Source organism: Pteropus vampyrus, unplaced genomic scaffold (genome assembly GCF_000151845.1).
Source record: "Pteropus vampyrus isolate Shadow unplaced genomic scaffold, Pvam_2.0 Scaffold141, whole genome shotgun sequence".
NCBI lineage: Eukaryota > Metazoa > Chordata > Mammalia > Chiroptera > Pteropodidae > Pteropus > Pteropus vampyrus.
In genome coordinates this window covers 1,975,926-2,002,864 of record NW_011888922.1, presented here as the reverse complement: position 1 = coordinate 2,002,864, position 26,939 = coordinate 1,975,926, and the positions used below count along the sequence as shown (strand labels likewise).

General features: G+C 51.2%; 1 protein-coding gene and 1 pseudogene across 7 annotated transcripts in view; both read left to right on the top strand.

Moving 5' to 3' along the window:
• Positions 1-22,718, top strand: part of USP35 (ubiquitin specific peptidase 35) — a 71,056-nt gene extending 48,338 nt beyond the window's left edge. For all 7 annotated transcript variants that reach the window (XM_023535537.1, XM_023535533.1, XM_023535536.1 and 4 more), the window contains 10 exons: positions 5,132-5,814; positions 6,872-7,004; positions 8,721-8,850; positions 9,242-9,343; positions 10,958-11,116; positions 15,358-15,551; positions 17,675-17,768; positions 18,726-18,832; positions 19,291-20,545; positions 21,593-22,718. In XM_023535537.1, the coding sequence (XP_023391305.1) occupies positions 5,142-5,814; positions 6,872-7,004; positions 8,721-8,850; positions 9,242-9,343; positions 10,958-11,116; positions 15,358-15,551; positions 17,675-17,768; positions 18,726-18,832; positions 19,291-20,545; positions 21,593-21,760 (3,015 nt within the window). In that variant the 5' untranslated portion in view covers positions 5,132-5,141 and the 3' untranslated portion in view covers positions 21,761-22,718. The remainder of the gene's footprint in view (positions 1-5,131; positions 5,815-6,871; positions 7,005-8,720; positions 8,851-9,241; positions 9,344-10,957; positions 11,117-15,357; positions 15,552-17,674; positions 17,769-18,725; positions 18,833-19,290; positions 20,546-21,592) is intronic.
• LOC111744811 lies at positions 7,793-7,912 on the top strand (annotated as a pseudogene).
• Positions 22,719-26,939: the final 4,221 nt, after the last annotated feature.

Genomic DNA, 26,939 nt, shown 5'->3' with positions numbered 1-26,939 from the left:
GAGAAGGTGAGTGAGACCTTCTTGAAGTCCTCCCCTGTCCCATGAGATTCTGTGAGCTTTGACCTGAGGGTTAACCTGGAATCGTTGTTTTTTTTTTTTTTCTTTTTCTTCAGCTTTGGTTGTTTGAGTCATTTCTAGAATGGGTAGAGCCTCGCTCAGTCCTGTGTAGTGACCTCTGTAGGGATGTTCCTGGCTGGTGTTTAAGAGTCTCAGAGTTATGGGTATGTGAGACCAGACCTGGACAGATGTGAGGGCAGTGACTGGACAGAGGGTTAGGCCAGGCCCTAGAAGGTGCTTTTCTGGTCATAGCCCTGATTTTATCTCATCTTGCTGTTACATGTCTTATGTTGGTCACTTGGCACTCCTTTACCTCTATGCCTGGTCCTCTGCTGGGCGCTGGTCACTGGCAGAGGGATTGGACCTACTTCTTACCAAAGGAAGGCTAGCCTGCTGGGGGAGGTAGACCTAGAATCCAGTGACACTGCTGAGGAATGAGAAGTGAAGAGGGCCTTGGGAAGCCAGAACTCAGACTTGGACTGCAGGGGGATTAGGAAAGGCTTCCCAGAGGAGGGGGCATGTGACCTGGGCATTGAAGGATGAGTTGGAATTTACCTGGAGAAAAGAGGGAGAAGCCCATTTTCAGCAGAGAGGATGTCACCCAAAGGTGGCCATCAGGAAAAGCCCACTGCCCAAATTCCTGTAGATTCACCATGGAACAGTGTTTGTCAAGTTCATCACCACCCCTGCCTCATATTAGCTAAGTGTCACAGAAAGGGCTTGAATGTCAGGCTCAGGAGTTTGGACCTTATCCTGAAGGCACTAGGAGCCATCAGAGTTCTGAGCAGGGAGGGGCATGGCAGGATGAAGTTTACCGTCTAATGAGATTAATCTGATGATGTTTGCAGGGTTGTTGGGAGAGACCAGAGAGGGATGAGGAAGCCTGAATTGGGGCTCCTTTGTGCTTACTGTGTGTTCTGTAGAGGGCTGGGTGTCGCTGAGACTCTCAGGCTGTCATGTCAGCAGTGAGAAGTATAAGCCAAGGGCTTGGGAAGGAGTAGCAGTGTTGGCCGGGAAAGGGTTAGGGATGGTCATCTCTTGTTTTAGGGTTCAGAGGCTCAGAGATATGAAAGGACACTAATCTCATGGCTGTGGCCACCGTGGAGGATAGTGGCTGGGCCAGATTCAAACCCTAGACTCTGCTTCTGCAGGACACATGCCTCTATAGGAGGACAGATTGAGGGAAGGAATGAGGAGATAGACTAGGAGGCTGTTGCACTAGTCCAGGCAAGAAGTAAAGAGGAACTGATCTTGGGTGGGTCTGGAGCTCAGAGGGAGACCATGGAAGCAAAACCTGGCAGTGAAGGCTAATGGACGAAATTCCTTGTCTAATCAGCAAAATCAAGAGTGTGTCTTCTGTCTCCTTCCCTGTCAGTGTCTGTTTCACCTTCACCCCTCAGTGCCAAGTGGCCCAGGAATAGACTCGTGATTGATTGCTCCAGCCTTCATAATTTTTAAATCTTGTCCTAGCTCCATCAGTCATAGGTGGAATGGTGCCCCTTTTCCAGGTGAGAAGGCTGTAGGGCTTTGGGACTCCCTCGAGGTCACCTGGTGATTCTGAAGCAGAGAACTGGGTCTCATACCTTTAAGGCAGGCTTTTCTGAGGGAGGACATAGCTTCTATTTGCTGCTGTGTTTGGCGTGGGGCCTGAGGTGGGGCCTGGCGTGGGGCTGCTGTTTCTTGGGTCGGAGCCAGTGTCCACAGGGCATCTCCTGGTCCAGCGCCTAAAGGGGTAATCCAACCTCCTCTGAAGAACGCTGGGTGTCTGCTTCTTCCTCTTCCAGGAAGGCTGAGTGTGGCTTCTAACCCCACCCTGCTGAGGCTGTGTTCCTTTTCCTTGGTGATCCTTGACTCCATTCATGTTGCAGGGCTGGAAGGCTTTGTCCTGCCTCCCTTCTGTGGCCCATATGGGGTCAGGTGAGGTACACACCTCTAAAAACCTTCTGCATGAATGCATCGAAGATATTAGTGACTGGGTTTGTTGGTGACTATGGTGACAGCTCATCTCAGACTGGCTGTGTGGTAGGGAGGCAGATACGCAGGGCTTGTCTGGAGTGGCCTGGCCATCGACTACATAGAGCCCTCACTGAATGGCTCCACTGACTGAGCACCCAGCTGCTAGGCGTAAACCACCTTATGTGGTAGTTATCAGGTAGAGCAATATGAAATCGCCAACATTTGATCCTTCACTTTCATGTGGTTCAACTTGATATCATTTATCCCCATTTTACAAAAAAGAAGAGGCTCACAATATGATTTGCTCAAAATCACACAATGCAGGATTCCTCATTCCTAGTTTGATTTTCTTTCCACTTCCAGAGCCTTCCCTAGCCCCAGAAATCCATTTCTACTGGCCCCAGGATTTCTTCCTCCACATGTGATGTCGATATCTCCATTAAGGTTTCTCCTTGGCTGCCTGAGTCTAGACATATCTTGGAGATACTGCAGGTTCAGTTCTAGACCACCGCAATAAAGCAGATTGTAATCTTTTTGCTGGTCGAGGGTCTTGCCTTCAATTTGTTAAATATGCAACGTCTGTGACGCATAATAAGGTAAAGTGCAATAAAATGGGTATGCCTGTACCCGGATTACTTGGCATCCTGGATTGAATGCATATGAAATGCACCAGCCCAGCGGGTGAGGATAGGGGTTTGGTTGGATGGTCTGCAAGGGAGGTTGGTCACAGCCCCTACCTAAGAAAGAGAGGACCAGGGCTGTAGAGAGACCAGTTTTTGAAGATACTTTGAGATTATGCCTTGCCTCTGCACGTTTGCCAACACCTCTGCCTCCACCACTGCACTGGAAGCTCTGAAGGGCAAGGACTTTGCTTCCGAAGTGAAGGGGACTGACACTTTCTAAGCACTTCCTTGATCCCAGCGGCGTGGTAAGGACTTTATATGTGTTTTCACAACAATCTCGCAAGATGGACATAGGTTCAGAAAGCATAGGTAACCTGGATAAGCAGGATGCATTCCAGATGAACCTTATTCAGGGTAAACAGAGCAGAGTTTAACACAGGAGGCTTGGAGTGGGCCCTGGGCATATATACTTGTATGAAGTACCCAGGTGATTCTGAGGCAGCCAGGCCAGCATAGGGGATCCACTGATCTGTACCCTGGCTACACCTACAGTAATCTCTTCGAAGGCATTCAGGCTTTAGTGAGTGGCATGGGAGATGCCAGTCACTGAGAAATAAGCCTCAGTCCTTGCCCTGTGGAGCTCACAGCCTGATGAGACAAAGACCTAAACAAATGGGTCCATTGCATTGTAACACATGCAGTAATGGAAGTTTGCTCTTGGCCAAGAGCTGGGACCATTAAGAGAGTGTCTCCACAGGGCCTGGCACATAGTTAGGGTCCCACAATATCTGTGGTTCTGAATAAAAGTTTCTGGCCCCATCTCTAGGAAATTTCTGGCTTGTCTTCACACTAACTCCAGGTGTCAAGAATACTGAATCATTAAGTTTAGTTAAACTCCTGCTGTGTGCTGAGCCTTATGTTGGGTCCTTGCTTAGAGTGGGATTATGCAAAGAATCAAAGAAATGGCTGTGCTTTCTCGTAGCTGAAAGTTGGATATTATGAGAGCAAGCTGTACTCAAGTGAATTAGCATGAGAATCAGGAGTCAAGTGGGTCAGTGGATGAAGGCTTCCAGGAAACAGCCCACATAAAGGGGAAGAGCAGAGATGGCTGTTATGGCTCAGGAAACGCGTAGCAGTAACTCATGCTGTATTCTGCATTTGCTCATTCAGCAAATGCCTACTGTGTGCTGGGGATACTATGGTGAACGAAACCTGACGTAGTTCCTGCCCTCAGGAGTCTATAGGCGTACCGGGGAGATATTGCAGGTTCAGTTCCAGATCGCCACAATAAAATGAATCATAATCTTTGCTGGTGTAGGGTCTTGCCTTCAGTTTGTAAAAAAATACATCCGTGAAGCACAATAAAGTGAAGCACAATAAAATAAGGCATGCCTATATGTAGTACAGTGGCGGAGGCTGACTCCAGTCAAGTAAACATGATTAGTGCTACAAAGGATAGGATGCTCTGAAATTGTTAACACAGGAATTTGACCCAGATAGGAAGGTCAGGCAAGGCTTCCTTGAGCACGTATGAGCTACAGTCTGCAGGGTGAGCCAAGCAAGGAGGGGAAGGAAGAGCATATGCAAAGGGCCCAGTGGCAGGGAAAACAAAGTGAGCCAAGAGTGAGGGGCTAGTGTGGGCTGAGGCTGGGGAGGCAGGCAGGGCTAAGTGTGCAGGGCTGGAGCATAGAGACAAGACGCTGCTTCAATGGAGGGGATTTGTTCCCATACAACTCTGGTACTATGTGATTCCAGCTATAATGGAGGAAGAGGTCACAGGAGGCTCTAGGAATCGAGGGCGAGGGATGAATTCATGCCTGGAGGTCCAGCGCTGTTCTCACTGAGGACAGAGTGTTTGAGGTGGGCTTTGAAGGAAAATAGGAGTGTGTGGTGGTGGTGGTGGAAGTCTTGGGAAATTGGATGTTTCAGGCGAAAAGCAGAGCATACACAGAGAAGTGGAATCTTGGAAAGGTGTAGATCTTTTGAGAAAGAGCAAGAAGTTGTTTGAGGGAGGAATAAAGTGTGCAGGGATTTCAGGAAGACCTGTTGGCCGGTCCCTGGGGCCCGAAGCCCTCCCTCCCTTGAGGTGTTGTGTGTGTGTCCCATCTCATCTCCACCACAGGACATGACTTGGCCAAGATTCTGGACAGTTTCTAGATCCAGCTCCTACCTGTCCTGAGTGAATGAGGTCACCAGGGGGGCTTGGGGAGAGAAGGGCAAAAGGGCTGGAGGAGGGCGAGGGCTCAGGTATCACCTTTGTGAGATTAAAGACCCTCATCAGCAATAACACACTTGGGCTTACTGTCTGCCAGGCATTGTGCTTTACTTCTTCATGACACTTCCCAGTGAGGTAAGTATCCTTGTCCCATTTCACAGATGAGGAAACTGAGGCCCAGAAGGGTTGAGTTGCTCGCCCCAAGTCTCAGCACGCAGGGGACCACATAGGGTATTGGACTTGTCCGGCAGAGTGTGAACTTGCTCCCTGTTCTCCGCAGCGTGACCGCCATGGACAAGATCCTGGAGGCCGTGGTGACGTCGTCATACCCGACAAGCGTGAAGCAAGGGCTGGTGCGGCGGGTGCTGGAGGCGGCCCGGCAGCCCCTGGAACGAGAGCAGTGCCTGGCGCTGCTAGCGCTGGGCGCGCGCCTCTACGTGGGCGGTGCCGATGAGTTGCCGCGGCGCGTGGGATGCCAGTTGCTGCACGTGGCAGGCCGCCACCACCCAGACGTCTTCGTGGAGTTCTTCAGCGCGCGCCGCGTGCTGCGCCTGCTGCAGGGTGGCGTGGGTCCTCCGGGCCCCCGCGCGCTCGCCTGCGTGCAATTAGGACTGCAGCTGTTGCCCGAGGGTCCTGCGGCTGAGGAGGTGTTCGCACTGCTGCGGCGCGAGGTGCTGCGCACAGTGTGCGAGCGCCCGGGGCCCGCGGCATGCGCACAGGTGGCCCGGCTGCTAGCACGGCACCCGCGCTGCGTGCCGGATGGCCCGCACCGCCTGCTTTTCTGCCAGCGGCTGGTGCGTTGTCTCGGCCGCTTCCGCTGCCCGGCCGAGGGCGAGGAGGGCGCGGTGGAATTTCTGGAGCAGGCCCAGCAGGTGAGCGGGCTCCTGGCACAGCTGTGGCGCGCACAGCCCGCCGCCATCCTGCCCTGCCTCAAGGAGTTGTTCGCAGTCATCTCCTGCACAGGTGCGTGTGCGCTGGGGCGGGAGCTCGTGGGCGCCAAGATTCTGGACGCGCGCCTGGACAGATGGCTGTTCATGCACATTCTTCTGCTTGGCATGCCCACGTGCGGTGTGGTATGTGTTTGCCAGGGGTGAATGCACAGGTGGGAGAAGTGATGTTCCAACATTTAGTTAGCAAGCCTATGGGGTGCACCTACTTTGGGTTCTATCCTGTGGCGGGTGCTGGTTACGCCGGAAAGAGCAGACTGCCTGGTGTGGGAAAAGAATGCACCTAGATTAACCTGTCAGAAGAAGGACCTGAGGGCTGAGAGAGACAACAGGAAGTGGGGGAGGGGGTTTCATCATGCCCTTTGGGTCAGGTGGGTTTCATAGAAGTGGTGACTTTTGAGCTATATTTTAGCTGGACAGTACCGGGCAGCAGGGGCAAGGTGCTCTGGTAGGCAGAAGGAAGGTCTGAAAACGCAGTGGAACCTGTACGTGTCAGCTCTGCAAAATCTTGGTACTCCACTGACAACTGAACTTGGACTATGGTATAAATGACTGAAATAAGATCTGTGCCTTCCCTGATTATAGGGTTGTTTAGGGGGAAGGAAGGTAATGGACGTGGCAGCAGAAGAACCAAGGCGGGGTGTCTAAGGACCTGGGTCTTTATATAGTTGGACAACCAATGTTTCTAACTAAATGTTCTTTCTCACCTCTAGGCCTTTGTGTGGTTGCACACGGAATGTCTTCCCTCCCCCCAAGTTTCCATAGACCTCCTATTTGCTCTTGCCAGCTCCATTGTTACCCCTTCTAAAGGCCTTGCCTGTACACCCAAAGTTTGGAGTCAGTGCTCTATTTTTGGTGCCTAGCACAGAGTTGGGCCCAAAGCAGTGCCAGTGGAGGTTTGAAGAGGGAATGAGTTAAGGTGAAATCAGAGGCCATGATGCTGAGGAGGTGGCCCTGATGTGCTCTCTTTGCTGGCCCAGCTTAGTTCCTTGGCAGCATGAGTGCATGGGGTGATGGGGGCAGTGGGGGCGCCTGCCTTGCTAAGCTCAGCCCAGTCACGCCCCCTGTTCCAGAGGAGGAGCCACCGTCTAGTGCACTGGCCAGCGTGGTCCAGCACCTCCCATTGGAGCTCATGGATGGTGTCGTCCGGAACCTCAGCAATGATGACAGTGTGACGGACTCCCAAATGCTGACTGCTATCAGCAGGTGGGCTGAGGGTCAGGTCTTCTCCCTCCTAGAAGCCTGTTCTGGGTGGAGTTGCTGGATTAGATGTAGTTGCTGGGTTAGATGTAGTGTTGCTGGATTAGATGCCCAGGCCTTCATGCTTGTTCATTCATCAATCCTTTCTTGAGCCTTGTTTTGTGCTTTGCCCAGGGCTGGATGTGGGGGAGACAGAGGGCCTTGCCCTAGTGATACTCTCAGTCTGGGTACTAGGTGTGAGGCCTTGGACAGGTCAGTGAACTTTCTGAGCCTCAGTTTCCCCTTCTGTAATAGTAGATGTGGGTGGTGGTAGAAGTTATCAGGTTTCCATGGGGTCATATTAGAAGGTGAAAGTACTTTTATGAATTGCTTTCTGAATTTGGCAAGTATGATAAACAGTTTGGCTGCTTTTCGGTTCACAGAGCTCTTGCACATCATCACACCTGTGATCTAGCCGCACCTGCTGACCAGTGATCCTAGAATATGCCTCCTCCCCTCCTGCCCACAGGTCTTTGGCTCTGCAGACCCCATTCCCCTAGCCTCCTTCCCCCGCCATTCTTTCCATACCCGTTTGTAGATCCACTGTCTCCAGTTGGCCCTCCTGGATTCCTTGTTTTAGTGGGTAAGAGTGGGGCTCTGGAGGTAAGCTGCCTGAGTTCAAATCTTGGCTCTACCACTTCTTGCCTGTGTGACTTTGGGCAAGTTACTCAACTTCTTTATGCTTCAGCTTCCTTATCTGTAAGATGTGGTATAATTGAACCCATTTTGTAAAGCTCTTTTGAAGATTAAATAGAATCTATGGCCATGCCACCCTGAACAAGTCCGATCCTGTCTGATCTTGGAAGCTAAGCAGGGTGGGGCCTGGTTAGTACTTGGATGGGAGACCACCTAGGAAGACCTAGGTGCTGTAGATATAAAAATAAAAAATAAGGGATTGTAAGCTGACAAGGTCCTTGCAATCTGTGAGGTCAACCAAGGGCTGCCTTGGCTAAAAAAAAAAAAAAATTAGATAAAATCAGATGATATGTGTGAAGTGCCTAGAAGCTGTTATTATTGTAGTTACTGTTACTTTGTTCTCTCTCTTTATAGCATAGTCTGCCAGTATAAAATAATAGTAACATTTTTCTGAGTACCTCCTAGGTGACAGCTTCATGTTCAGTGCACACAAATCTTATGTCGTGGGGGTTAGATGGGTTAATGCGTTTAAGGCAGAGCATTGCCTGGTGAAGAGTGAATACTACATGAGTGCTAGCTATTACTGTCTTGTTTACTCCATACAACAATCCTGTTGTTGGCAGGCATTGTTCCCATTTCACAGAGGAAGAAACTGAGGCTCAGAGAGTAAATGACTTGTTCCAGGTCACAAGCCATGGTTTGCTGGAGCCAAATCTTCTGGCCCAGGGGCAGTGCTCTTCCTGCCATTGGGGTCCAGGCAGAAGCAGCCAAAAACCCTGTTCTTCCACAGTAGTCTGTGTGTGGGGGTGAGGTTTGGGGTGTGAGAGGGCCTGGCTCTCCTCTTGCTGGGCTGGGAGCCCAGGTCTCTGCCAGGTGCCTGTGCTGGGCTCATTTGCATATCCCAAGGCATCTTGTTCATCCTAGGGACCCCTGGGCTACCCTGTGCAGGTGTGAGTTAGTGTGGGGCCTCAAGACATTATGGCTAGTCCCTGGCCTGCCCCTACCCAGGCATTTGGGCCTCCCTTGTCCCTGTACTCCCCTCACCAGGATGATCGACTGGGTGTCCTGGCCCTTGGGGAAGAACATTGACAAATGGATCATTGCACTGCTGAAGGGCCTGGCCGCTGTTAAGAAGTTCAGCATCTTGATTGAGGTTTCACTCGCCAAAATTGAGAAGGTTGGTGGGCCCCCGTTCTAGCCCTTGCTTATGGCCCTTCCTGCTAGTCTCTTGCCAGTAGCAGTCCAGGTCTGAGGCAGAGCACTGGGGCTCCCACCCAAGCTCGCTGTGACCTGGGACAATTCACTGCCCCTCTCTGGGCCTTAAGTTCCCCATTCATTTGTCTGACTGCTCATTCAGGCATGTGTATGTTACTTTTGGTGTGTTTGTCCATCCATTCATCAGATAACTATCTTGCTGTCCATTTTGCCATCTGTCCATCCACCAGGTCTGTGAGCTCCTCCATTTTCTTGCTCTGACATGGATTTGCTGCTTCAACTCCAGCCTGTGGCTGCACTCAGCCTTGGGCGGCCCAGGCCTGGAGGGCTCCTGACCAGGGATTCTCTTCCAGGTTTTTTCCAAGCTTCTGTACCCCATTGTCCGAGGATCTGCCTTGTCTGTCCTCAAGTACATGCTCCTGACCTTCCAGCACTCCCATGAGGCCTTCCACCTGGTAAGGGCCCATCCCTGCTGTGCGCCACACTGGTCTGGCTGTAGGCCAGGCATGCTGTCTCTGTTGGTGCTTAATGGGTCGGTGCTGGAAGACCAAGCCTTCGAAGCCTTGGATGTTAGGACTGGAGGATATTTGAGACCCCAACTTACAGATAGGAAGCTGAGGCCAGAGAATTTGTATGGCTTCCCCGTGGGCCCATAATTGAATGACAGGTCTAGAATGATGACAGCTAATGTTCCCTGGGTACCAGCTGTGTGCCAGTCATAGTGCTAAGGCAGGACATATTTTCATTTATTTAATTCCCGGAGAAGCCCTAAGAAAGAGGTTCTGCCATTTTCTCTATTTTTCACTTGAGCAAACTGCAGTGTAGGGAGGTTAAGTCACTTGTCCTGGACACATACACATAGCTAGTAAGCAGTACAGGGAGGATTCTAGCCAAGTTGGTGTGACTCTCGACCCAGTGCCCTTTCTGTACCCTGCTGCCTGCCAGCACTTTGGTGGCCTGGGCTGCAGCTCAGGGCCATTTCTGCGGGCTTCTGGGCCCTCCCTTGGGAAGGATAGCCTGTGGCCCTTGGGGGCCACCTTCCCCTGCCTGCCTTCCGAGGACCTGCAGTTGGGGCCTAGATTCTTATGGCCCCTGGTTCCCTATTTGCTGCAGTGGGAAAAGCACAGAACCAGGGATTGGGATACTTGCGAGTTGAGTCCCAGCTCTGCTGTCTGCTGGATTTGGTGACCTTGGGCCGAAAACTTACCTCTCAGAGCCTGGACAGCGGTAAACCATAGGATGGTGGGAGGGTCAGATGAGGTAATATTTGTTAAGAGCCTTCCACATACTAGGGACTTGACAGATAGTTTTTTTTGGAGGGGAGAGGTTTCTCCCCCCATCCTTTTTTTGGGCTCCCCTGCTCCCCTGCTCCCTTGCTCCCTTGCTCCCTGTAGCCTTACTGTCCCCTGGGACATTCTGGTGTAGAACCCTCATGGGTTTGAAAGTTAACAGCCTGTAGCACAGAGGAAAGAAATGGGCTTTGGATTCAGAGAGACCTGGTTCAGACACCAGCTCCCACAACCCATGCTGAAATTCTTGGCCGATTTTATAACCTCTCTAACTTCAATGTCTTCATCTAGGAAATGGAGATAATAATCACCATTGTGAAGATGAAGTGCTTGACATGTGTATTTGGTGAAAGAATGATGGTGTTTGCCCCCAGAGGTGGCAGCTCATGCTCCATCAGGGCTGGCCACCAGCTGGCCATATCATGGCCCCAGCATCACTCCTGGATGGGCAGAGAAGCCCTGGTCACTCGGGCCTTCAGGCAGGTCAACTGGCTGAGGCTTAACAGCTGGGGCTTGGGCTCAGGCCTCCCTTCAATTGTGAGGAGTGAGTTATTGATCTCATGTTATAGGTGAAGAGATTGAGGCAGGGCGTCCAAGGTCACAGATCTTATAAGGGGAGTCACCTGCCCGCAGAGCTCAGAGCCCCATGTGGGTAAAGAGGAAGTGGTCAGGTTAGCAAACCTCCTGCCGCAGGGAGCTCTGGATGTGTTCAGCAGTGACCACTATGCCACGTCGCAGGTGGGTAAACCAGTGCTAAGCCTAACCCCTCTGCTCTCACAGCTGCTCCCTCACATTCCCCCCATGGTGGCCTCTCTGCTCAAGGAGGACTCAAACTCGGGGGCCAGTTGCCTGGAGCAGCTGGCAGAGCTGGTCCACTGCATGGTGTTCCGGTTCCCAGGCTTCCCAGACCTGTATGAGCCCATCATGGAAGCCATTAAGGTGAGTGACAATTCCCCATGCTCCCTTGCCCCACTCTGACAAGGGTGTCGATGTGGGCTTTGTTTAGGGCCATGCTGCAAGTTGGTGACAGCCCCATTATTTGGTCCCTGGCTGTCTCCCATTACCTCCCTTGGCCCATCCTGTGCTTCAGGCACACTGAGCCACCTGCCATTGCCCAGATGGGTCATCCTCTCATGATTGCTCTGAGCCTCTGCATATGCCGTTCTCTCTAACTGTAAATCCTCTTCGTGTTCTGCCTGAATTACTCCTACATATCCTTTAAAGTTCTGCTCAATTGTTACCTCCTTCAGGAAGCCTTCTCTGATAACTCTCAAATCTTCCTGCCTCCACCAGGCTGGGTCAGGGTCTTTCTGGGCTCTCACAGCCCTGGGGCATTCCTCTGTTACATGTTGTCATTGACTTTGTGCCTGTCTCTCCCACCAGATGATGAGCACTGTAGAGCAGGGATTGTTTGCAATTGTTCACATGACTTTATTGTCACCCTACTCTGTGCCAGGCCCAGGCTAGGAATTGGGGACAGAGGCATGAGTTACCTCCACTGAGGAGTTTTCAGCCTGGGGGGCTGACAAACTTGTATAAAAGTAACTGATTTAAGAAGCTAATGAAACAACTGTGAAGGTCAGCTGGGAGCAGTGAAGAACCAGAGGAGGGAAAGATCCCCAGTCGGAGGAGGAGGCTGCAAGAGGAAAGGGCTTCTGAACTAGACTGGCTGGATTGCTGGGACAATAACTAACAACTGTCGATGTACCTCATCTGACAGTGTTTTCCCATGTATTTTCTCTGCCAATGCTCACAAAAAACCTGCCAAGCAGATACTATTGTCATTTCAGTTTCATAGATGAGGAAAATGAGGTTTGGAGAAGTTTGGTTACTTGTACAAAGTCATAGAGATAGTGAGAGACACAGCCAGGACTGGATTGCCTGGTACAGAGGGCAGGCTCAAGCACGGGTGGAAAATACCTAGGTAGGTGGTGGCCCGTTCAGAACCTCTCGTCTGACTTCCATTTTCGTAGCACAGCAGATAGATAACCTGAAAAGTATCCCACTACAAAACACTTAGAAATGCTTGTTAAAATATAACAAACGTCTTTTTAAGTACATAGCTGAACTGGCAAGAAAGTAAGGGGGAATCCCCAGGGGCCAAAAAGGAAGAGAAAACTGAGTTCCAGAACGGTAAGTGAGAGATGCTGCTCTTTTTCCCTGGGATGGGGAGGGAGGGTGGGTGAGATAGCTGGCCTCAGTCACTAAGGGGCTTGAGCTGATGGGGACAAGAGATGAGGCATAGTGCCTGCCCCTCGTAAGGAGTTAGCACTAAGAGGCCCACATAAGCCAGGACCCAAGAAAGGCTTTACTGTTAGCTTTACTGTTAGAGTTGATCTAGAAAAAATATAAACATGGTCCTAAACAGATATCAAGGAAACTTTTCTGGCTTGGTCTGGGCTGTGGATTGGAAAAAAAGAAATTTGCAGTCAGTGGCCTGCTCTCATATTGGTTTAAGGGTTCAAATTCACACCATCTTTGGTGTTATGGGACCCCTAAGCTCTGATACTAACGTTAAACGTAGTCATAAACTTGTAATACCCATGATTGCCTAGTTGAAATGGAAACGAAACTATTTTCGAGTCACAAAGATGAGATTCTACTGAAGATGAGTTTATAATACAAAAATGATAAAACATACAAGGGAACAATGTACTGTGACAGTAGGTAGATACAACAGATGAAACCTCTGCCGTTTACTTGGATCTTCTCAGTTCTTCCGACTTAACATGAGGGAGATTTTCAATAGAGCTTACCTGTAAGGGGCTGCCTTGCTAGGTTTTGAGCTCCCTGTCACTGGAGGGGGATGAGCAGAAGACGCAGGACTTCCACTTACTGGAGGTGACTGTTAGTGTTTCCTGCTGGATTGTAAGCTTCAGGTGGGCAGGGGACTGTGTCGTTTTTTTGATCTCTGTGCCCAGTAAATGAGTGAGTGAACATGACTGTAGTGTGAAGAATGCTATCATGGAGATGTGGACCAAGAGGAGGGAGCATGGCCCAGCACTGAGCTTGGAGGGAAAACCATGCTGAGTGAGGCCCCGGCTTTGCACACGAGGGACTATGGTCTGATTCAGGGGGCAAGGTGATTCTGCCGATACCTGTACCACTAGGTGCAGGGAGTTATGCTTTATAAGAAAGGTATAGATAGTGTGGGGACCCCATTTGAGAAGATCCTGGAAAGCCTTCTAGAGAGAGGATAGGGGTTGGACCTTGAGGGATGGGGATCGACAGAGAGAAAGGCGTAGGGGGTGAGAATGTGCAAGTCCAGTTTGGCTGAATGTGTTGGTGGAGCGGAGTGGAGATCAGTAAGATCAGTCAGAGGGCCTTGAAAACCAGCCTAAGCGACTGCTTAATCGAGCAGATTTGGGCTTCTCAAATTTTCTGCCAAAGTACTTGCCGTCAGAGGAGGGGACTTACCCCAAGTAGCCAGAGTTTCTCTAAAATCTCATTTTATCTCAATGACTTAAGTATATACCTCATAATTACATTTGTTTTAATATAAACATATGTTTCTTCCTTGACTGTTAGAGAACACAGCTCCAGGAAGGTGTGCTACTTTTGTCCTATGGCTTTGAATACACCTTGGTTTAAACCAGTTTGAGGGGCAAGACAGCAAATTTTCTGCAGGATTTCGTTTATAAAATTCTTTCACATGTATTCTATGTGTCCATCTTTCTTCATATACAGGCTCTTTTATAAATTCTGGAAAGTTTGTTAAGTAGGCAGTTGTACCAGGTTACGGCAGTGTCTCTGGAGCTGTGGTCTTTGCTAAGGGAGCCATTGTTTGTAAATTTCCAGTAACATTAGGAGCTTGCGAGTGATATGAAAGTTCTTGTTTTTATTTTCCTAAGAGGATAAAGTTACCTTCTTTGGGAAAATGTTTTTTTTTATTTTTAGTGTGGATATTTTTGCATTTTCTGTGTGCAGATGGGTGCATGCGTGGGGCTCAGTCTGCTTTTTTGTCCCTATTTATTCATGTGTGTGGAGTGGGGATTGGATAGCGGGTAACAGGAAGAAAAAAGAGATGATACTGAGCCTGTATCTTCTTACCTTGTTTCTGGAAGCGCCTACATTTTTTATCTGTGAGAACTGACTAATCTGATAAATAATTTGATAAATGACCCTGGGAAAATGAATGGGCAGAAGTGTTAAACCACTGCTTGAGCCAGACCTTCCACAGTGGCTGGAGGATGTGCACTGGGGAGATGGGTGCTTTCAGTGTTTCCAGAGCTGGTTTGAAGCTCTGGAGCCTTGGACAAATCTAGGGACTGCGCTCAGGATCTGGAAATGAAAGCAGGGCTAGAGGAACGGTTATGACTATTACTTAAATCTACCAAGTACTTCTATATTATGCTTAGGTGTTTTTCTTTAAAATAGATCATAATTGGAACTAGTGCTTGGTAATATTCTTTTAGGTGCAGCTGTTTAATGTGAAAAAGGATAATGAGTGAGAATACTTGCTAATCCCTGAGCCTGTGACCAAAGACCCTTACCTCAGACCCCTGGGATCCTCCCACTGTCCTGACTGTGGGATCAAATTCCAGGGTGGTGACTAATTTAAAAAAGCTGACTCTGCAAACCTAAAAGTAGAAGGTGAAGCAGGAGCATCATTGTGTGCAAGCACCGTGCAAGTATAGAGTGCCAAACTGATATCAGGTAGGAGTGTCCTCATGTGACAAATGAGGAAACTGAGGTCTAGGGAGGTTAACTGACTGAGTCAGAGAGGCTCACTGACCATGGCCAGATAGCTAGTGAGGACAAAAGTCAGGACTAAGGTTGAGATCTGCTGGATCTGGCCTGTGGGCCATTGTTGTCATTGCTCAGCCTGTCATAGCCTGGGCTCTTCTAAGAATGTACAGATTCTTTGCTTACTATTTGTATGTCCATGGAAAATTCTTGATCTGAGTCTTAGTTTTTTCATCTATCAAATGGGGGATTTCACCACCTTCTTAAGGCAGTTGTGGCATGAAAGATCATGTAGAAGGCCCACATGTCAAGATGAGAAACTACAGTAAGCTTGAAAGCAGGAGCCTATTCATACACATCTATAGAACATTTGTGGGGTAGTGTGCTTGGGTGGGTGTGAGGTAGGCCGTAGTCCAAGAAGGCTTCCCAGAGGAGGTGATATTTTTAGAGCTGACCTTGGTGCTCATTCTCTTGCTGGCTTGTTCCTACCTCAGGATCTCCATGTTCCCAATGAGGACCGCATCAAGCAACTGCTGGGGCAGGATGCCTGGACCTCACAGAAGAGTGAGCTGGCTGGCTTCTACCCCCGGCTCATGGCCAAGTCAGACACGGGCAAGATTGGTTTAATCAATCTGGGCAACACGTGCTATGTGAACAGCATCCTTCAGGCCTTGTTCATGGCTTCTGAGTAGGTGCTGGTTTTGAATTCTCTGTCTGCCCCCCTGCTTCTTTCCTTTGGGCTCCCTGGCATGTGAGGGTGGGTAGAGTAATCTCGCTTGTAGGTCCTTAATTTTTGTCAGTTTGAGTATTTCATGCCAATCTCTTCTGGCCTGCAAAGTTTCTTTTGAGAAATTAGCTGACAGTCTCATGCGAACGTCCTTTGTAGGTAACTGATTGCTTTTCTCTTGCTGCTTTTAAGATTCTCTCTTTGTCTTTAACCTTTGGCATTTTAATTATGATGTGTCTTGGTGTGGGCCTCTTTGGGTTCATTTTGTTTGGGACTGTGCTTCCTGGACTTGTATGTCTATTTCCTTCGCCAGGTTAGGGAAGTTTTCCACCATTACTTCTTCAAATAGGTTCTCAACCCTTGTTCTCTCTCTTCTCTTTCTGGTGTCCCTGTGATATGAATGTTGTTTTGCTTGATGTTGTCCCAGAAGTCCTTTAAAGTATCCTCTCTTTTTTTGAGTTTTCTTTCTTTTTGCTGTCCTAATTGGGTATTTTCCACTCCCTTGTCTTCCAAATTGCTGATTCGATTCTCTGCTTCATCTAATCTACTGTTGATTCCCTCTCTTGTATTCTTCATTTCAGTTCTTGTAGTCTTCATTTCTGACTGGTTCTTTTTTATGTTTTCTATCTTCATGTTTCCTATCTCTTTGTTAAAATTCTCAGTGAGTTCATCTATTCCTCTAAGTTCATTGAGCATCCTTATAAGATTGCTTGTCTCTATTTTGTTTAGTTCTTTTTCTGGAGTTTTGTTCGTTCTTTCTTTTGGGACATGTTTCTTTGTTTCCTCATTTTGGCTGACTCTCTGTGTTCGTGTCTATGTATTAGGTAAATCTGCTACATCTCCTGGTCTTGGCAGAGTGGCCTTGTGTAGTAGGTGTCCTGTGGAGCCCAGATGCATAGTCTTTCTGGTCACCTGTGCTGAGTTTTTCAGTAATGTTCCTTGTGTGGGTTGTGTGTGCCCACCTGTTGTAGTTGAACCTTGATTGCTGTCAGCATGTCAGTGTGAGGGATTGACCTTCAAGCTAACTGGCTGTGAGGAATGGCTGTGACTACAGTGGACAAGCTGTGGTGCGGGGGCTGACTCCATAGAGCAGGATTTGCTTTGGCAGGTTCTGGTGCCTGCTGAGTTCATCCTTTGGGTATGTCATTTGTGGAGCCGATTGGGTGGTGCTCTGTTATGGTCTGAAGCTGCCACTATGTATGTTGGTTCTGGAGCCTTTTGGAAGGGTCTGTGATGCAGATTAAGTACAGATGCTGCCTGTGCTGGGCTTGGAGGTGCCTCTGAGAGGTTAAGCTGTGAATCGAGGCTGGCTGCCACAAGTGCCACGCTTGGGGCTGCTTAGCAAGAGGTACATGGCATGCTGAGGTGAGATGCTAGGGGTTTGTAGACCTTTGAGATTTTAGGAAAGTCCACCTATCTGCCTGGAGCTGCTTGTGAGAACAGGAGCTAAGCTGGGTTATTGGAATCTCTGTTCCAGGGAATGTGGGTTTCAGGAGGGGCTCCTTCCTATCTTCCGTAGGACCAGACCCCTATCATTGGGAGCCAGTGTACCACCTCAGGGTCCTTTTCTTTGAGCATATTCCTCACATTGACCCGCCTCCCTCATTTGAAGGCAGCAGAACAGCTTGGGGTGGTCCTTGGGGCAGTGGCTTTGGCCCTGAGAAGGGGCTATAAGAGCGGACTTGAAAGGCTGAGGTTGGATTAAGGCCTGTTGCTCTGAGCGGGTCTGAACACCATTTCCCGGGGAAGTAGGGCAAAGGGTGTGAGTGCTGGTAATACTGGCATGGATTCTGCAGCATGCCACAGAGTTCCAGCCTTAGAATTTTTGACCATAGGGCCTAGGACATTCAAATCATCAAATCTTGGTGTCATGGGCTGTCAGAAGTGGAAGGGACATCAGGGGTCACCTCATCGTCTATGCCCAGTTGTTCACTTACTCCTCCTTCCCAGTCTTGGGTCCAAACTTGAGCTACAAGTGTCTGTTCTGCCTTTAGCCCGGAGGCTCTGGGTCACCTGTGGTATGGGTGAATAGAAGCTCCTTGGGTGCCCTTGGCTTACCCTGGTGCTCCTGCTTTGTTTTGAAGCTTCAGGCACTGTGTGCTCCGTTTGACTGAGAACAACTCACAGCCCTTGATGACCAAACTGCAGTGGCTCTTTGCCTTCCTGGAGCATAGCCAGGTGAGTGCAGGGGGAGTTGGGGCATCGTAGAGAGGAGGCTCTGATCTGACACCCTTCCCTTCCCCAGAACCTGCCTGCATCTGGCTATAAGCCCCCACTTCCTGGTATAAATTCTTGAGCTCCAGTCCAGGCTGGCTTAGGTTCATGGCCAAAGCCCGTGGGGCTGATTCAGCACCCTTACCCAGCAGGAGAGGGGATGCCTCCTTAAGCTCTCTTCTGTGCTGCCCATCAGTGCATTCTCTGATCAGTTCAGTCTGTTGCATTAGGTATTGCTTTGTTCATCTGCTGTCATTTTTGAGCACTCACATTGCCAGGTATCCTAAGGGCTGTGTTTGTTTTGTTCACTGTCTCTGCCCTTATGGAACCTGTAGTCCTTGGCCAAGTATTCTGCAAGGCCCCATGTGGAGGCATGGAGATGAGTAAGCAACAGTCCCTGCCCTTGTGGAGCTTACAATCTGGTGGGGAGGACAAAGTGCAGATAACAATTACAGTGCTTGAACAGAGGGCAGTGCAGTGTGTTGTGCCATGCAAGGGAGGGAGAGCTTGATTATGATGGGGGAGGGGACATTGGGAAGATAGAACAGGTGACATCATGGAACAGGTGCATCTGGGACTTGAACTCTATAGCTAAGCTTTTGACAGAGAAGAAGGATGTGTTAGGCAGAGGGAATGGCAATGAGCAAGGGTCTGGAGAGAAAGTATGAGGTGTGTCAGGGAAGAACAAATGCCTAGAGGATTGTTTACATCTGTGAACCCGATGCCTTGCTCATAGGATGTGTGAGCTTGGTGAGACAGGATGGCTCAGGGATGACTAAGAGGAGGCAGGACTTTAGTGAGGAGGCTGGGAAGTTTGGGGCACAGAGTCCCCAGCTAGACCTTCAGGCCTAGCATGCTGCAGAGATGGTTTATGAGTGGTCTTTTGCTCCTGACCCTGCCTTTCACCTACCTTGGACCTAGCGGCCTGCCATTTCTCCAGAGAACTTTCTCTCTGCATCCTGGACACCCTGGTTCAGCCCCGGCACCCAGCAGGACTGCTCGGAGTACCTGAAGTACCTGCTGGATCGGTAAGGGAGGCCAGGCCTAAGGGACAGCCCCATCCCTCCAGGCTGTTTTGCCTCTTCCTAGAAATGGGAGTGCTGCACTGTATTTGAGGAAGACTCTGAGAAGATGGGTGCCATGAGCGTGGGGGCAGGGGCTGAATGTGAGGGAAGTTTAGGAGGTGCTGACCTGAACCGTGACCCGGGAGGGTTAAGTGTGTGTATACATATCGTGCTATGCTTGTCAGAGTGCACGTGTGTGTCTTCATCCCAGTTCTGGAGGCATGTGCATGTAGATATGTACGTAGCAGGTTTGTGTGCCTGGCTTGTCAGTGCATGTGCACGGGTGCCATTTTGCAAACATCTGCATATTCCCTGTGCGTACTCCTGCATGCGTATGTGTCTAACTGCGGGGCCAGCTGAGTAAGGTAGATGGCGCACTGGATCCATGTATATGTACGAAGATCCTGTGCTCCCTGCGCCAGGCTGCATGAAGAGGAGAAAACGGGGACAAGGATCTGCCAAAAGCTCAAGCAGTCCAGCTCGCCATCCCCACCTGAGGAGCCCCCTGGCCCAAGTTCAACCTCTGTGGAGAAGATGTTCGGAGGCAAGATTGTGACTCGGATATGCTGTCTGCGCTGCCTCAACGTCTCTTCCAGGGAGGAGGCCTTCACGGACCTCTCTCTGGCCTTTCCGCCACCCGAGCGCTATCGCCGCCGCCGCCTAGGCTCAGTGATGCTCCCGGTGGAGGGCATCGGAGCCCGGGACCCCCCAACACCGTCCCAAGCCCACGTCCCAAATAGGAGGCAGAGAAAACACTGTATCACAGGGGATGCCCCCCCCACTGTCCTGGACATTGAAGGCCTGGGTCCCCAGGGACCTGGGAGGCAAAGCAGTCAGGAGAAGGTGGAGAAAGATGAAGAAGTGAAGGAGGAGAGAGCAGAGGAGGAGGAAGTGCGAAAGGAGGAGGAGGAGAAGGAAGTGGAGGAAGGAGAGAAGGCCGAGAAGGAGAAGGAGGTTGAGAAGGAGGCCAAGGAGGAGGAAGAGGCCAACAACAAGGAGAAGGAGGAGGATAGCCTGGGTCCAGGGACCCACAGGGCCACCGCCCCCTCTGGGGAGGGCTCCCGCTCCGTCCTGGACCTGGTCAACTACTTCCTGTCCCCTGAGAGGCTGATGGCAGAGAACTGCTACTACTGTGAATCATGTGCCTCACTGCAGGAGGCGGAGAAGGTGGTGGAGCTGAGCCACGGCCCGCGCTACCTCATCCTGACCCTGCTGCGCTTCTCCTTCGATCTGCGTACCATGCGGCGCCGCAAGATCCTGGACGACGTCGCCATCCCCCTGCTGCTCCGCCTGCCGCTAGCCGGAGGCCTAGGTCAGGCCTACGACCTCTGCAGTGTCGTGGTGCACTCCGGAGTGTCCTCAGAAAGCGGTCACTACTACTGCTATGCTCGCGAGGGCGCCGCCCGCCCCGCCCCTTCCCTGGGAGCTGCCGACAGGCCCGAGCCCGAGCACCAGTGGTACCTGTTCAACGATACTCGGGTGTCCTTCTCCTCCTTTGAGTCTGTCAGCAATGTCACCTCCTTCTTCCCCAAGGACACAGCCTATGTGCTCTTCTACCGGCAGCGGCCCGGGGAGGGACCCGAGGCTGAGCTGGGCTCCCCCAGAGTCCAGACAGAGCCCACCCTCCACAAAGACTTGATGGAAGCCATTTCCAAAGACAACATCCTTTTCCTGCAGGTGAGCAGAGCCGTTGGGACCTCTGATTGGAGCTTCCGGGTGGAGGGGCTTCCCAGTGCCGCCTCTTGCTCAGGAACATTATTGCTCCTCTCAAGTCTCTCTATTTTTTCCTTTTGTCCACTTTGTGCTGGCGTATTTTGGTAGACCAGACAGATACAACCCCTTACTTCAGAGGAACAGACACTGACTAGTTATTTATCCAGTTTTCATAGGTGTGCTGAAGGAGCAGCATGGGGTTCTGTGAGTGAAGAGTCGAATGTGAACAGGTAGAGTGCCTCTGGGGCATCAGGGGACCACCCTGCCCAGAGAACCTCCTCTGTCACTGTGCCTTTGACTCTACTCTCCAGTGTCAGGGGTGTCAAAATACTTAGTAACTAACTTGAACAGCAAGGGCTCTAACCAGTGGGAGGGGTAGTGGCCACAAACGCCCAGAGTAGCCACACCGGGACCTATGGACAGCAGCAGCTGGAGTTGGTGTTTTTGTGGGGAAGGTGGCACCTGGGGTGGAGACACCAGGCCTGCTTGTACATCTCTGCCAGGTTGTCCAGGCAGAGTCAGGGCCTGTGGCAAAAAGTCTCCTGGAGGCCGGCCTCAGTTTAGCAGTGGGAGGCGCTTTCTCACAGGCAAGTCCATTCCTAGGGCCTTCAGAGGCCGTGAGCTGGACAGCTGCATCAGGAAGCCTGAAGAAAGGTCCCTGTGTGGTGTGACGTGGCCCTTCAAGTCCCTGGGCATCCTGGTACCATATCAGCTAGTCTAGTATGAATGAGTTCCTTTCTTCCAAGGGGCTGGGTTATTGGAAGGAGGAGGAAGAATGATTTTGAAGCTTAGATATAGGATGTAAGGATGGGTCCATCCTACCTGTCTTCTCACTGAGCTGGACTGCCTCCAGGGCAGAAGCTGTGGCTCCTCCGTGCCTGGCCCTGGGGACCTGAGACACTCAGAAGTGCTGCGCTGAGCTGGATGGCATTGTGGGAGGGAGTGAAGGGAGGACTCTCGCCCCAGAGCCTGAATTTTAAGCTTCCTTCCCACCTGCATCTGTGTTCCCAGGAGCAGGAGAAGGAGGCACGGAGCAGGGCGGCCTACATCTCTGCACTCCCAGCATCTCCACATTGGGGGAAGGGCTTTGACGAAGACAAAGATGAAGACGAAGGCTCTCCTGGGGGCTGCAACCCTGCAGGTGGCAGTGGCGGAGACTTCCACAGACTGGTCTTCTAATGTGAGCCCTTCCCTGCTCCTACCTTTGGTGGTGCCACAGCAAACCTCAGGAGGGCCTCGACTCCTTTCTTCTGGGAGCTGGGTAGGGGCCGGTCCAGTCCTGAAGGCAGGCCCTTCCAAGGGCAAGAAAGGCGGGGAGGGGGCTTCTGGGACACTGGTCCTCAGCCTGAAGGGTACCCGGAGAGTCAGAGGTGAGACCCAAGCCTCTTAGACTGGGCCGCAGGCCCTGACACTGGGATCAGCCCCAATAGGATTCTACACCCAAGTGTCCTGGGCAACTTGAAGCAGTTTAGATGCACACTCAAGTCTTGTCCCCCGACCCCCGAGTACCAACAGGGCTGAACTTCACAGCGCTGGCGTTTTTCCATCAAGTAGCATTTCCCTTCCAGCTTCTTTTAGACAATCCTATTGCTGTATAGTATAAAAAGCAGAGCAGGCTCCAAGTCCTTGCACAAAGAAGAGGGGGCTCAGCTCTGGCTACTTTCTTGTTTCTCTGAGGGGGTTTTGGGGGTAATGTGTGGGTGCCTGCACTGTTTGTACTGTTTTTGAGAGAAGCAGCCTGGCACAGGATCAGAGACTGCCTGCCCCCACACCAAGCAACATGCATAGAGGTGAGGACAGCCCCTCTCGCAGTGGGAGACCCTTAACCCCCTCTCCCCTAGCCTGCCTCAGTGCCTGGGATGCCGCCGTTTGCATCCCCCTTCTGGTTAAGATGGAAAAATCCTTATTTTACTGAAGATATGTGTGTTTCTCATGAAGCTGTTGTCCGTCCTGGGGAAAGCTGGCTGGCTCAGCTCCTCAGTGGGCATTAGAGCAGTGGCCCGGGAGCTGGCGGGGATGGTCCAGTGAAGGAGTAGACACTGACCTCAGGCCCTGACACTGCTGTACCCCTTTAAATGGAGAGAAGAGACCTGGGGTCTCAAACGGGAATAAAAATAGATTTGCTGAAACCGTTAAAGATGTTCTTCTCACTTTAGTGGCTGTGATGTCTGCTGTATGCTTGGTTTCTTGGTGTGCCTAGGCAGTAAGGAGGGTACATCAGGTAAGGTGGAAGCACCCTACACTGAAGTGCTCTGTAAATTAAGGTGAGGACCTAGGACTAAAGGTGGAGACATTACCCAGAGGCAGGTGCTGGCAGAGGGAAGGAAGCATGCTCTCATTATTCTGAGAAGCAGTGGAGCCCTTTGCCTCTGGAGGGGTGGGTATATAGGCTGGGGGCTGCCCACTGGGATGCCGTTAGGGGACTCACCTATCAGGTGGGGCTGGAGCCCAATACCTGAGAGGTTTTCAGATCCCAAGAACTCTGGACTGCCCAGAAATAGCTACTGCTGATACCACATTCCTCCTCCTGAGAACCTAGGGCTGGGCGGCCTCTCCTGGACGTGGGCACAGGCCAGGAGGAAGGCTGGGAAGCAGGGCCTTCCTCCAGGGCTGGGCTTCACAGGCTGCCTGCACTGTAGGTAGAGGAGTTAAAATTTGGCCCAACTATCATAGACCCTTAAATGTCAGACCTTAGGGACTAGCAAAAGTGGGCCCATAGTCTGTCAGAAACTGAGTCCCAGTCCAGGCTGCCTTCTAAGAAAGCTGAATTGGCAGATATTACTACAGTTTGCACATAAGGACTGCAGGTTCTGAGGTAAGGAGGGGTCATTCTTGTTTCCAGCCAAGAAAAGTACCCAGTAATTTCCTATTGAAATGAAAGTGGAGCAAGACTGGCCCAGAGCCTTCCTGGGTCCATGAGAGAAAATGTCCTCATCAAGAATGTATTTTAGCCAACGCACGGGCACCCCCAGGCCCTCAGACGAGGCAGACTCAGCAGCCTGTTCTGGTTGCTTCTAATGGACTTTATTGTTGTCCTGTTCCAACACCACAGTAAAAAGAGACCTGCAAGTGCCAGGCCTGTACCATGTGTCACCACAGCAAAAACAGAACACGTTCCCGCCCCACCCTACTCACAGGATAAATACGTGTTACAAATTTGTTTTTAAAAGAAAACAGAATAAATTAATAACTTAAGTGATTAGGCACCAACAGTGATTTGAAAAATTAAATGTCAATTTTAAATGGTAACAGGGCAAGAACCTAAGACTGGGCTACGCCTAGCCCATATTCTCCTCCCGACAAATAGCAACAATTCTGTGTGAAATGATTCTAAATTTCAAGACACAGGTAACCAACAAACACACAAGAACACATACCACCAAATATCACATGACAGCCTGAATCTCTAGTGGGATGCCCTCAGCAGGTAGCCCACCTGGTCCCAGAGAGCTTGGGGAGTCCCAGAATGATGGCCCTGCCTGTAAGAAGGGCTTTAGAGCTCATGTGATCAGCCTCACTTCCTCCCCATTTTGCAGATAAAAGCCCAGAGAGAGGAAGGACATGCCAATTTCCCTCCCATCCGTCCGGCCCTCTGCTTCCAGAGCCTGTCAAGGGTGTGGGTTGGGGGAGGTTTGGTCAGCCAGGGCTTGGGGCTGAGGCCTTAGCCTTGTGGCAGGCAGGTAAAGGGGCCAGAGGGCAGATTGGAGTTGAGCCTGTGTTCCAATCACTTAAGAATGGTTGTGCTTCTGTCCTAGGAATGGGGCATATTTGAGTGGTTTCAAATGTAAATATTACCAAAATCAACCTAGGGAGGGGACTGGGTTAACCGGCTGCCCATCCCTGGTGATCCAGGCCCTTGAGAGAGAAATCACAGGGCAGGGAGTTCTCTCGCGAAACAGCTGAGGATCGTTCACATCAGAGGCCCCAGAGACCACCTAATATAACCACCCATTTCACAGACTGGCAAATCAAGGTCCAAAGGAGACACATCTCCTGTAGCACTCACTCCCTCTTATCTCATTGTCCCTGCTCTACTTTTGTTAACTCTGCAGAGATGGAGCTGGAACTGGGTGAGGACGGCTCCTTCCGTGAGGAGCCCCAGGCGGGATGAGCCCTGTGAGAGCTATGCGGACTGAGAAAGCATCCCTGTTCTTGCCAGGCCACCAGGAGGGGCAGACTTTGACCCCCTGATAGGTCAAAGGATCAGTTTTTTAAACTGAGCTGACAGGTGTGTAGTGAACACCCGGCACTTTGGGGTTTGTGAGTTCCTCTGCTCTTCTACTTCCTTCCATCTCTACCCTTGCCCCTCCACCCTGAGAGTTGGGGAGTTACAGGAACCAAGAACTGAAGGGAGGTCTCCTTGCAGATTAGATTTGAACATCTTAGTCTCTGGGACTCCGACCAGTTTCATTCACATCATGGCACGTTCAGAAAATGCTGACATTATTAGGGTACCCAGGGGTTAATGGGGGTGAGCTGCTGGGGCTGGGAACCGAGAGTGTCAATACCAGGGCCCGCCTGTAGCCTGCTGGGGGCACGGGGGTGGTACCATTAAAAGCTCTGCCACATGAGACCCTTCGTAGAGGGTCTTAAAAGGACACATTCAGGGCTGGGCAGAGTGAACCAGCAAACTGCCCACTGTAGGCCCCTGCCACCATCACCACTCCACCTGCAGGAACACCACAGCGTGGACGCATGCTCCCAAAGGTCTTCTGTTCCCAAAGCACAAAGCTGCTTCCTCCACTGGGCCCAGCACTGCTCTCCTTCCCTGTAAAAATCTGGCACATTCCAGGCACCTCCTTTCCTAGTAACCACCTTCTCTGATCTCTACCCGCCTCCCACTCCTGCCCCTGGCACCAGCCTCCCAGAGAAGTAGCCTCACTTCCTTTGTCCATGCTCCAGTCACTTCAGAATGGCTGTGCTTCTGTCTTAGGAAAGGGGACATCAGCATTTTATTTCTCTCATGGACATTACCAATACCTCGTGTCCTTATCTTTTTTCTCACTGATTGTGACCTTCTGATTAATTCCTGTGTCCTCAGTGCCCAGCCCAGAGCCTGGTCACAGCAGCCATTAATAAATGCTGGTTGAGTTGATCTGAACTAATATTAAGAGGAAGGGGCTACTGTTGAGGAAATGATTTCTCCCAGGATGGGACTTCTTAGGGAATGGTCAGGCCGTCGGGCTGGTGAGGGAAGCTGAGAGGTGAGCGAGAGCCACCTCCTCTAATCACAGTGGAGAGTCTTTCTTTTTTAAGAGGAAGGTTTACTCACCCCTCAGGGTAGGATGGAATATCTAGTCTCCCCAGTTGCCTCTGAAACTCCAGAACATTTGGTCAGGAACTTTCAACATATAAAAGATTCAAATCCCCCGCTCCCTAGGCTCAGGATTGAGCCTGGGGTGAAGCCCTACCTCTTGTCCCTGGCAGGGATGTGTGGAGGTTGGTGCTGATCTGGTGGCCTTTCAAACCATGGGAGGAGAGGCCTGGCCTCTCCTGTTCCTGTAGCCAGGTTTGAGTCCAACATGGCACCTGGGATGTGAGGGAGCAACAGAAGGTGAGGTGAATTGAGAAAACGCTCTGAGCCTGGCACCAGGCCACACTTGTACCTGCTCAGGGACCTGGCACAAACCCTAGCCACACCGCACCAGCCGTCAGCCATTCCCACATGTCATCCTCCAAGCTCCATTCTGCCCCGCTCTGGCCCTTGCCCTGCTTTACGTGTCATCTCTCAGTCCTGGGAACTGCCCTTGCGTCACGCCACCACGTGTGCTGCTCCCCTGACACCACACATCACTTTCTCTCCCGCCCTGCATCCCCATGGCACTGCCTTGGGTACTCCGCCAGGCCCTTTGGGTATATCTCCCCACTTGCTGTGCTGTCCTCCGGTCCGTGGCCTTCACGCCTGCCTCTCCTCTTATCAGTGTCTGCGCCTCTCCCTGCTGCACTGCCCATCTTGCAGAAACTTGCTCCACTGTCCCCCATGCAGTGTCCCGTGCACTGCCCTGTGCCTCTGCCCAGCCCATTCCTGTTCTAGGGTTGCCCTTAAGTCTTGGCATGACCTCCAGTGCCCCCCATGCTCCCTCTCTCTTACATCCCACACTCTGCACAGCTCCACCAGCCTCCCTCTCCATGCTGGCACTCCCACAGCACGCACTGCACCACCCAGCACGGTCTGAGCCTTCTCTGGTGCGGCGCCCTCAGGTGGTGGGGACTTGGGGAAGTCTTGCATATAATCCCTGTCCCAGAGCACCAGATGGGCCTGTGGCTCCATAGTCCAGGGGCCCGAGCCCTCAGTCCTTGTCTCCCCAGCTCCTGGGCTCTGAGCCCTGCTCCGTGTTTGCCCATCCTCCTCAGTTTT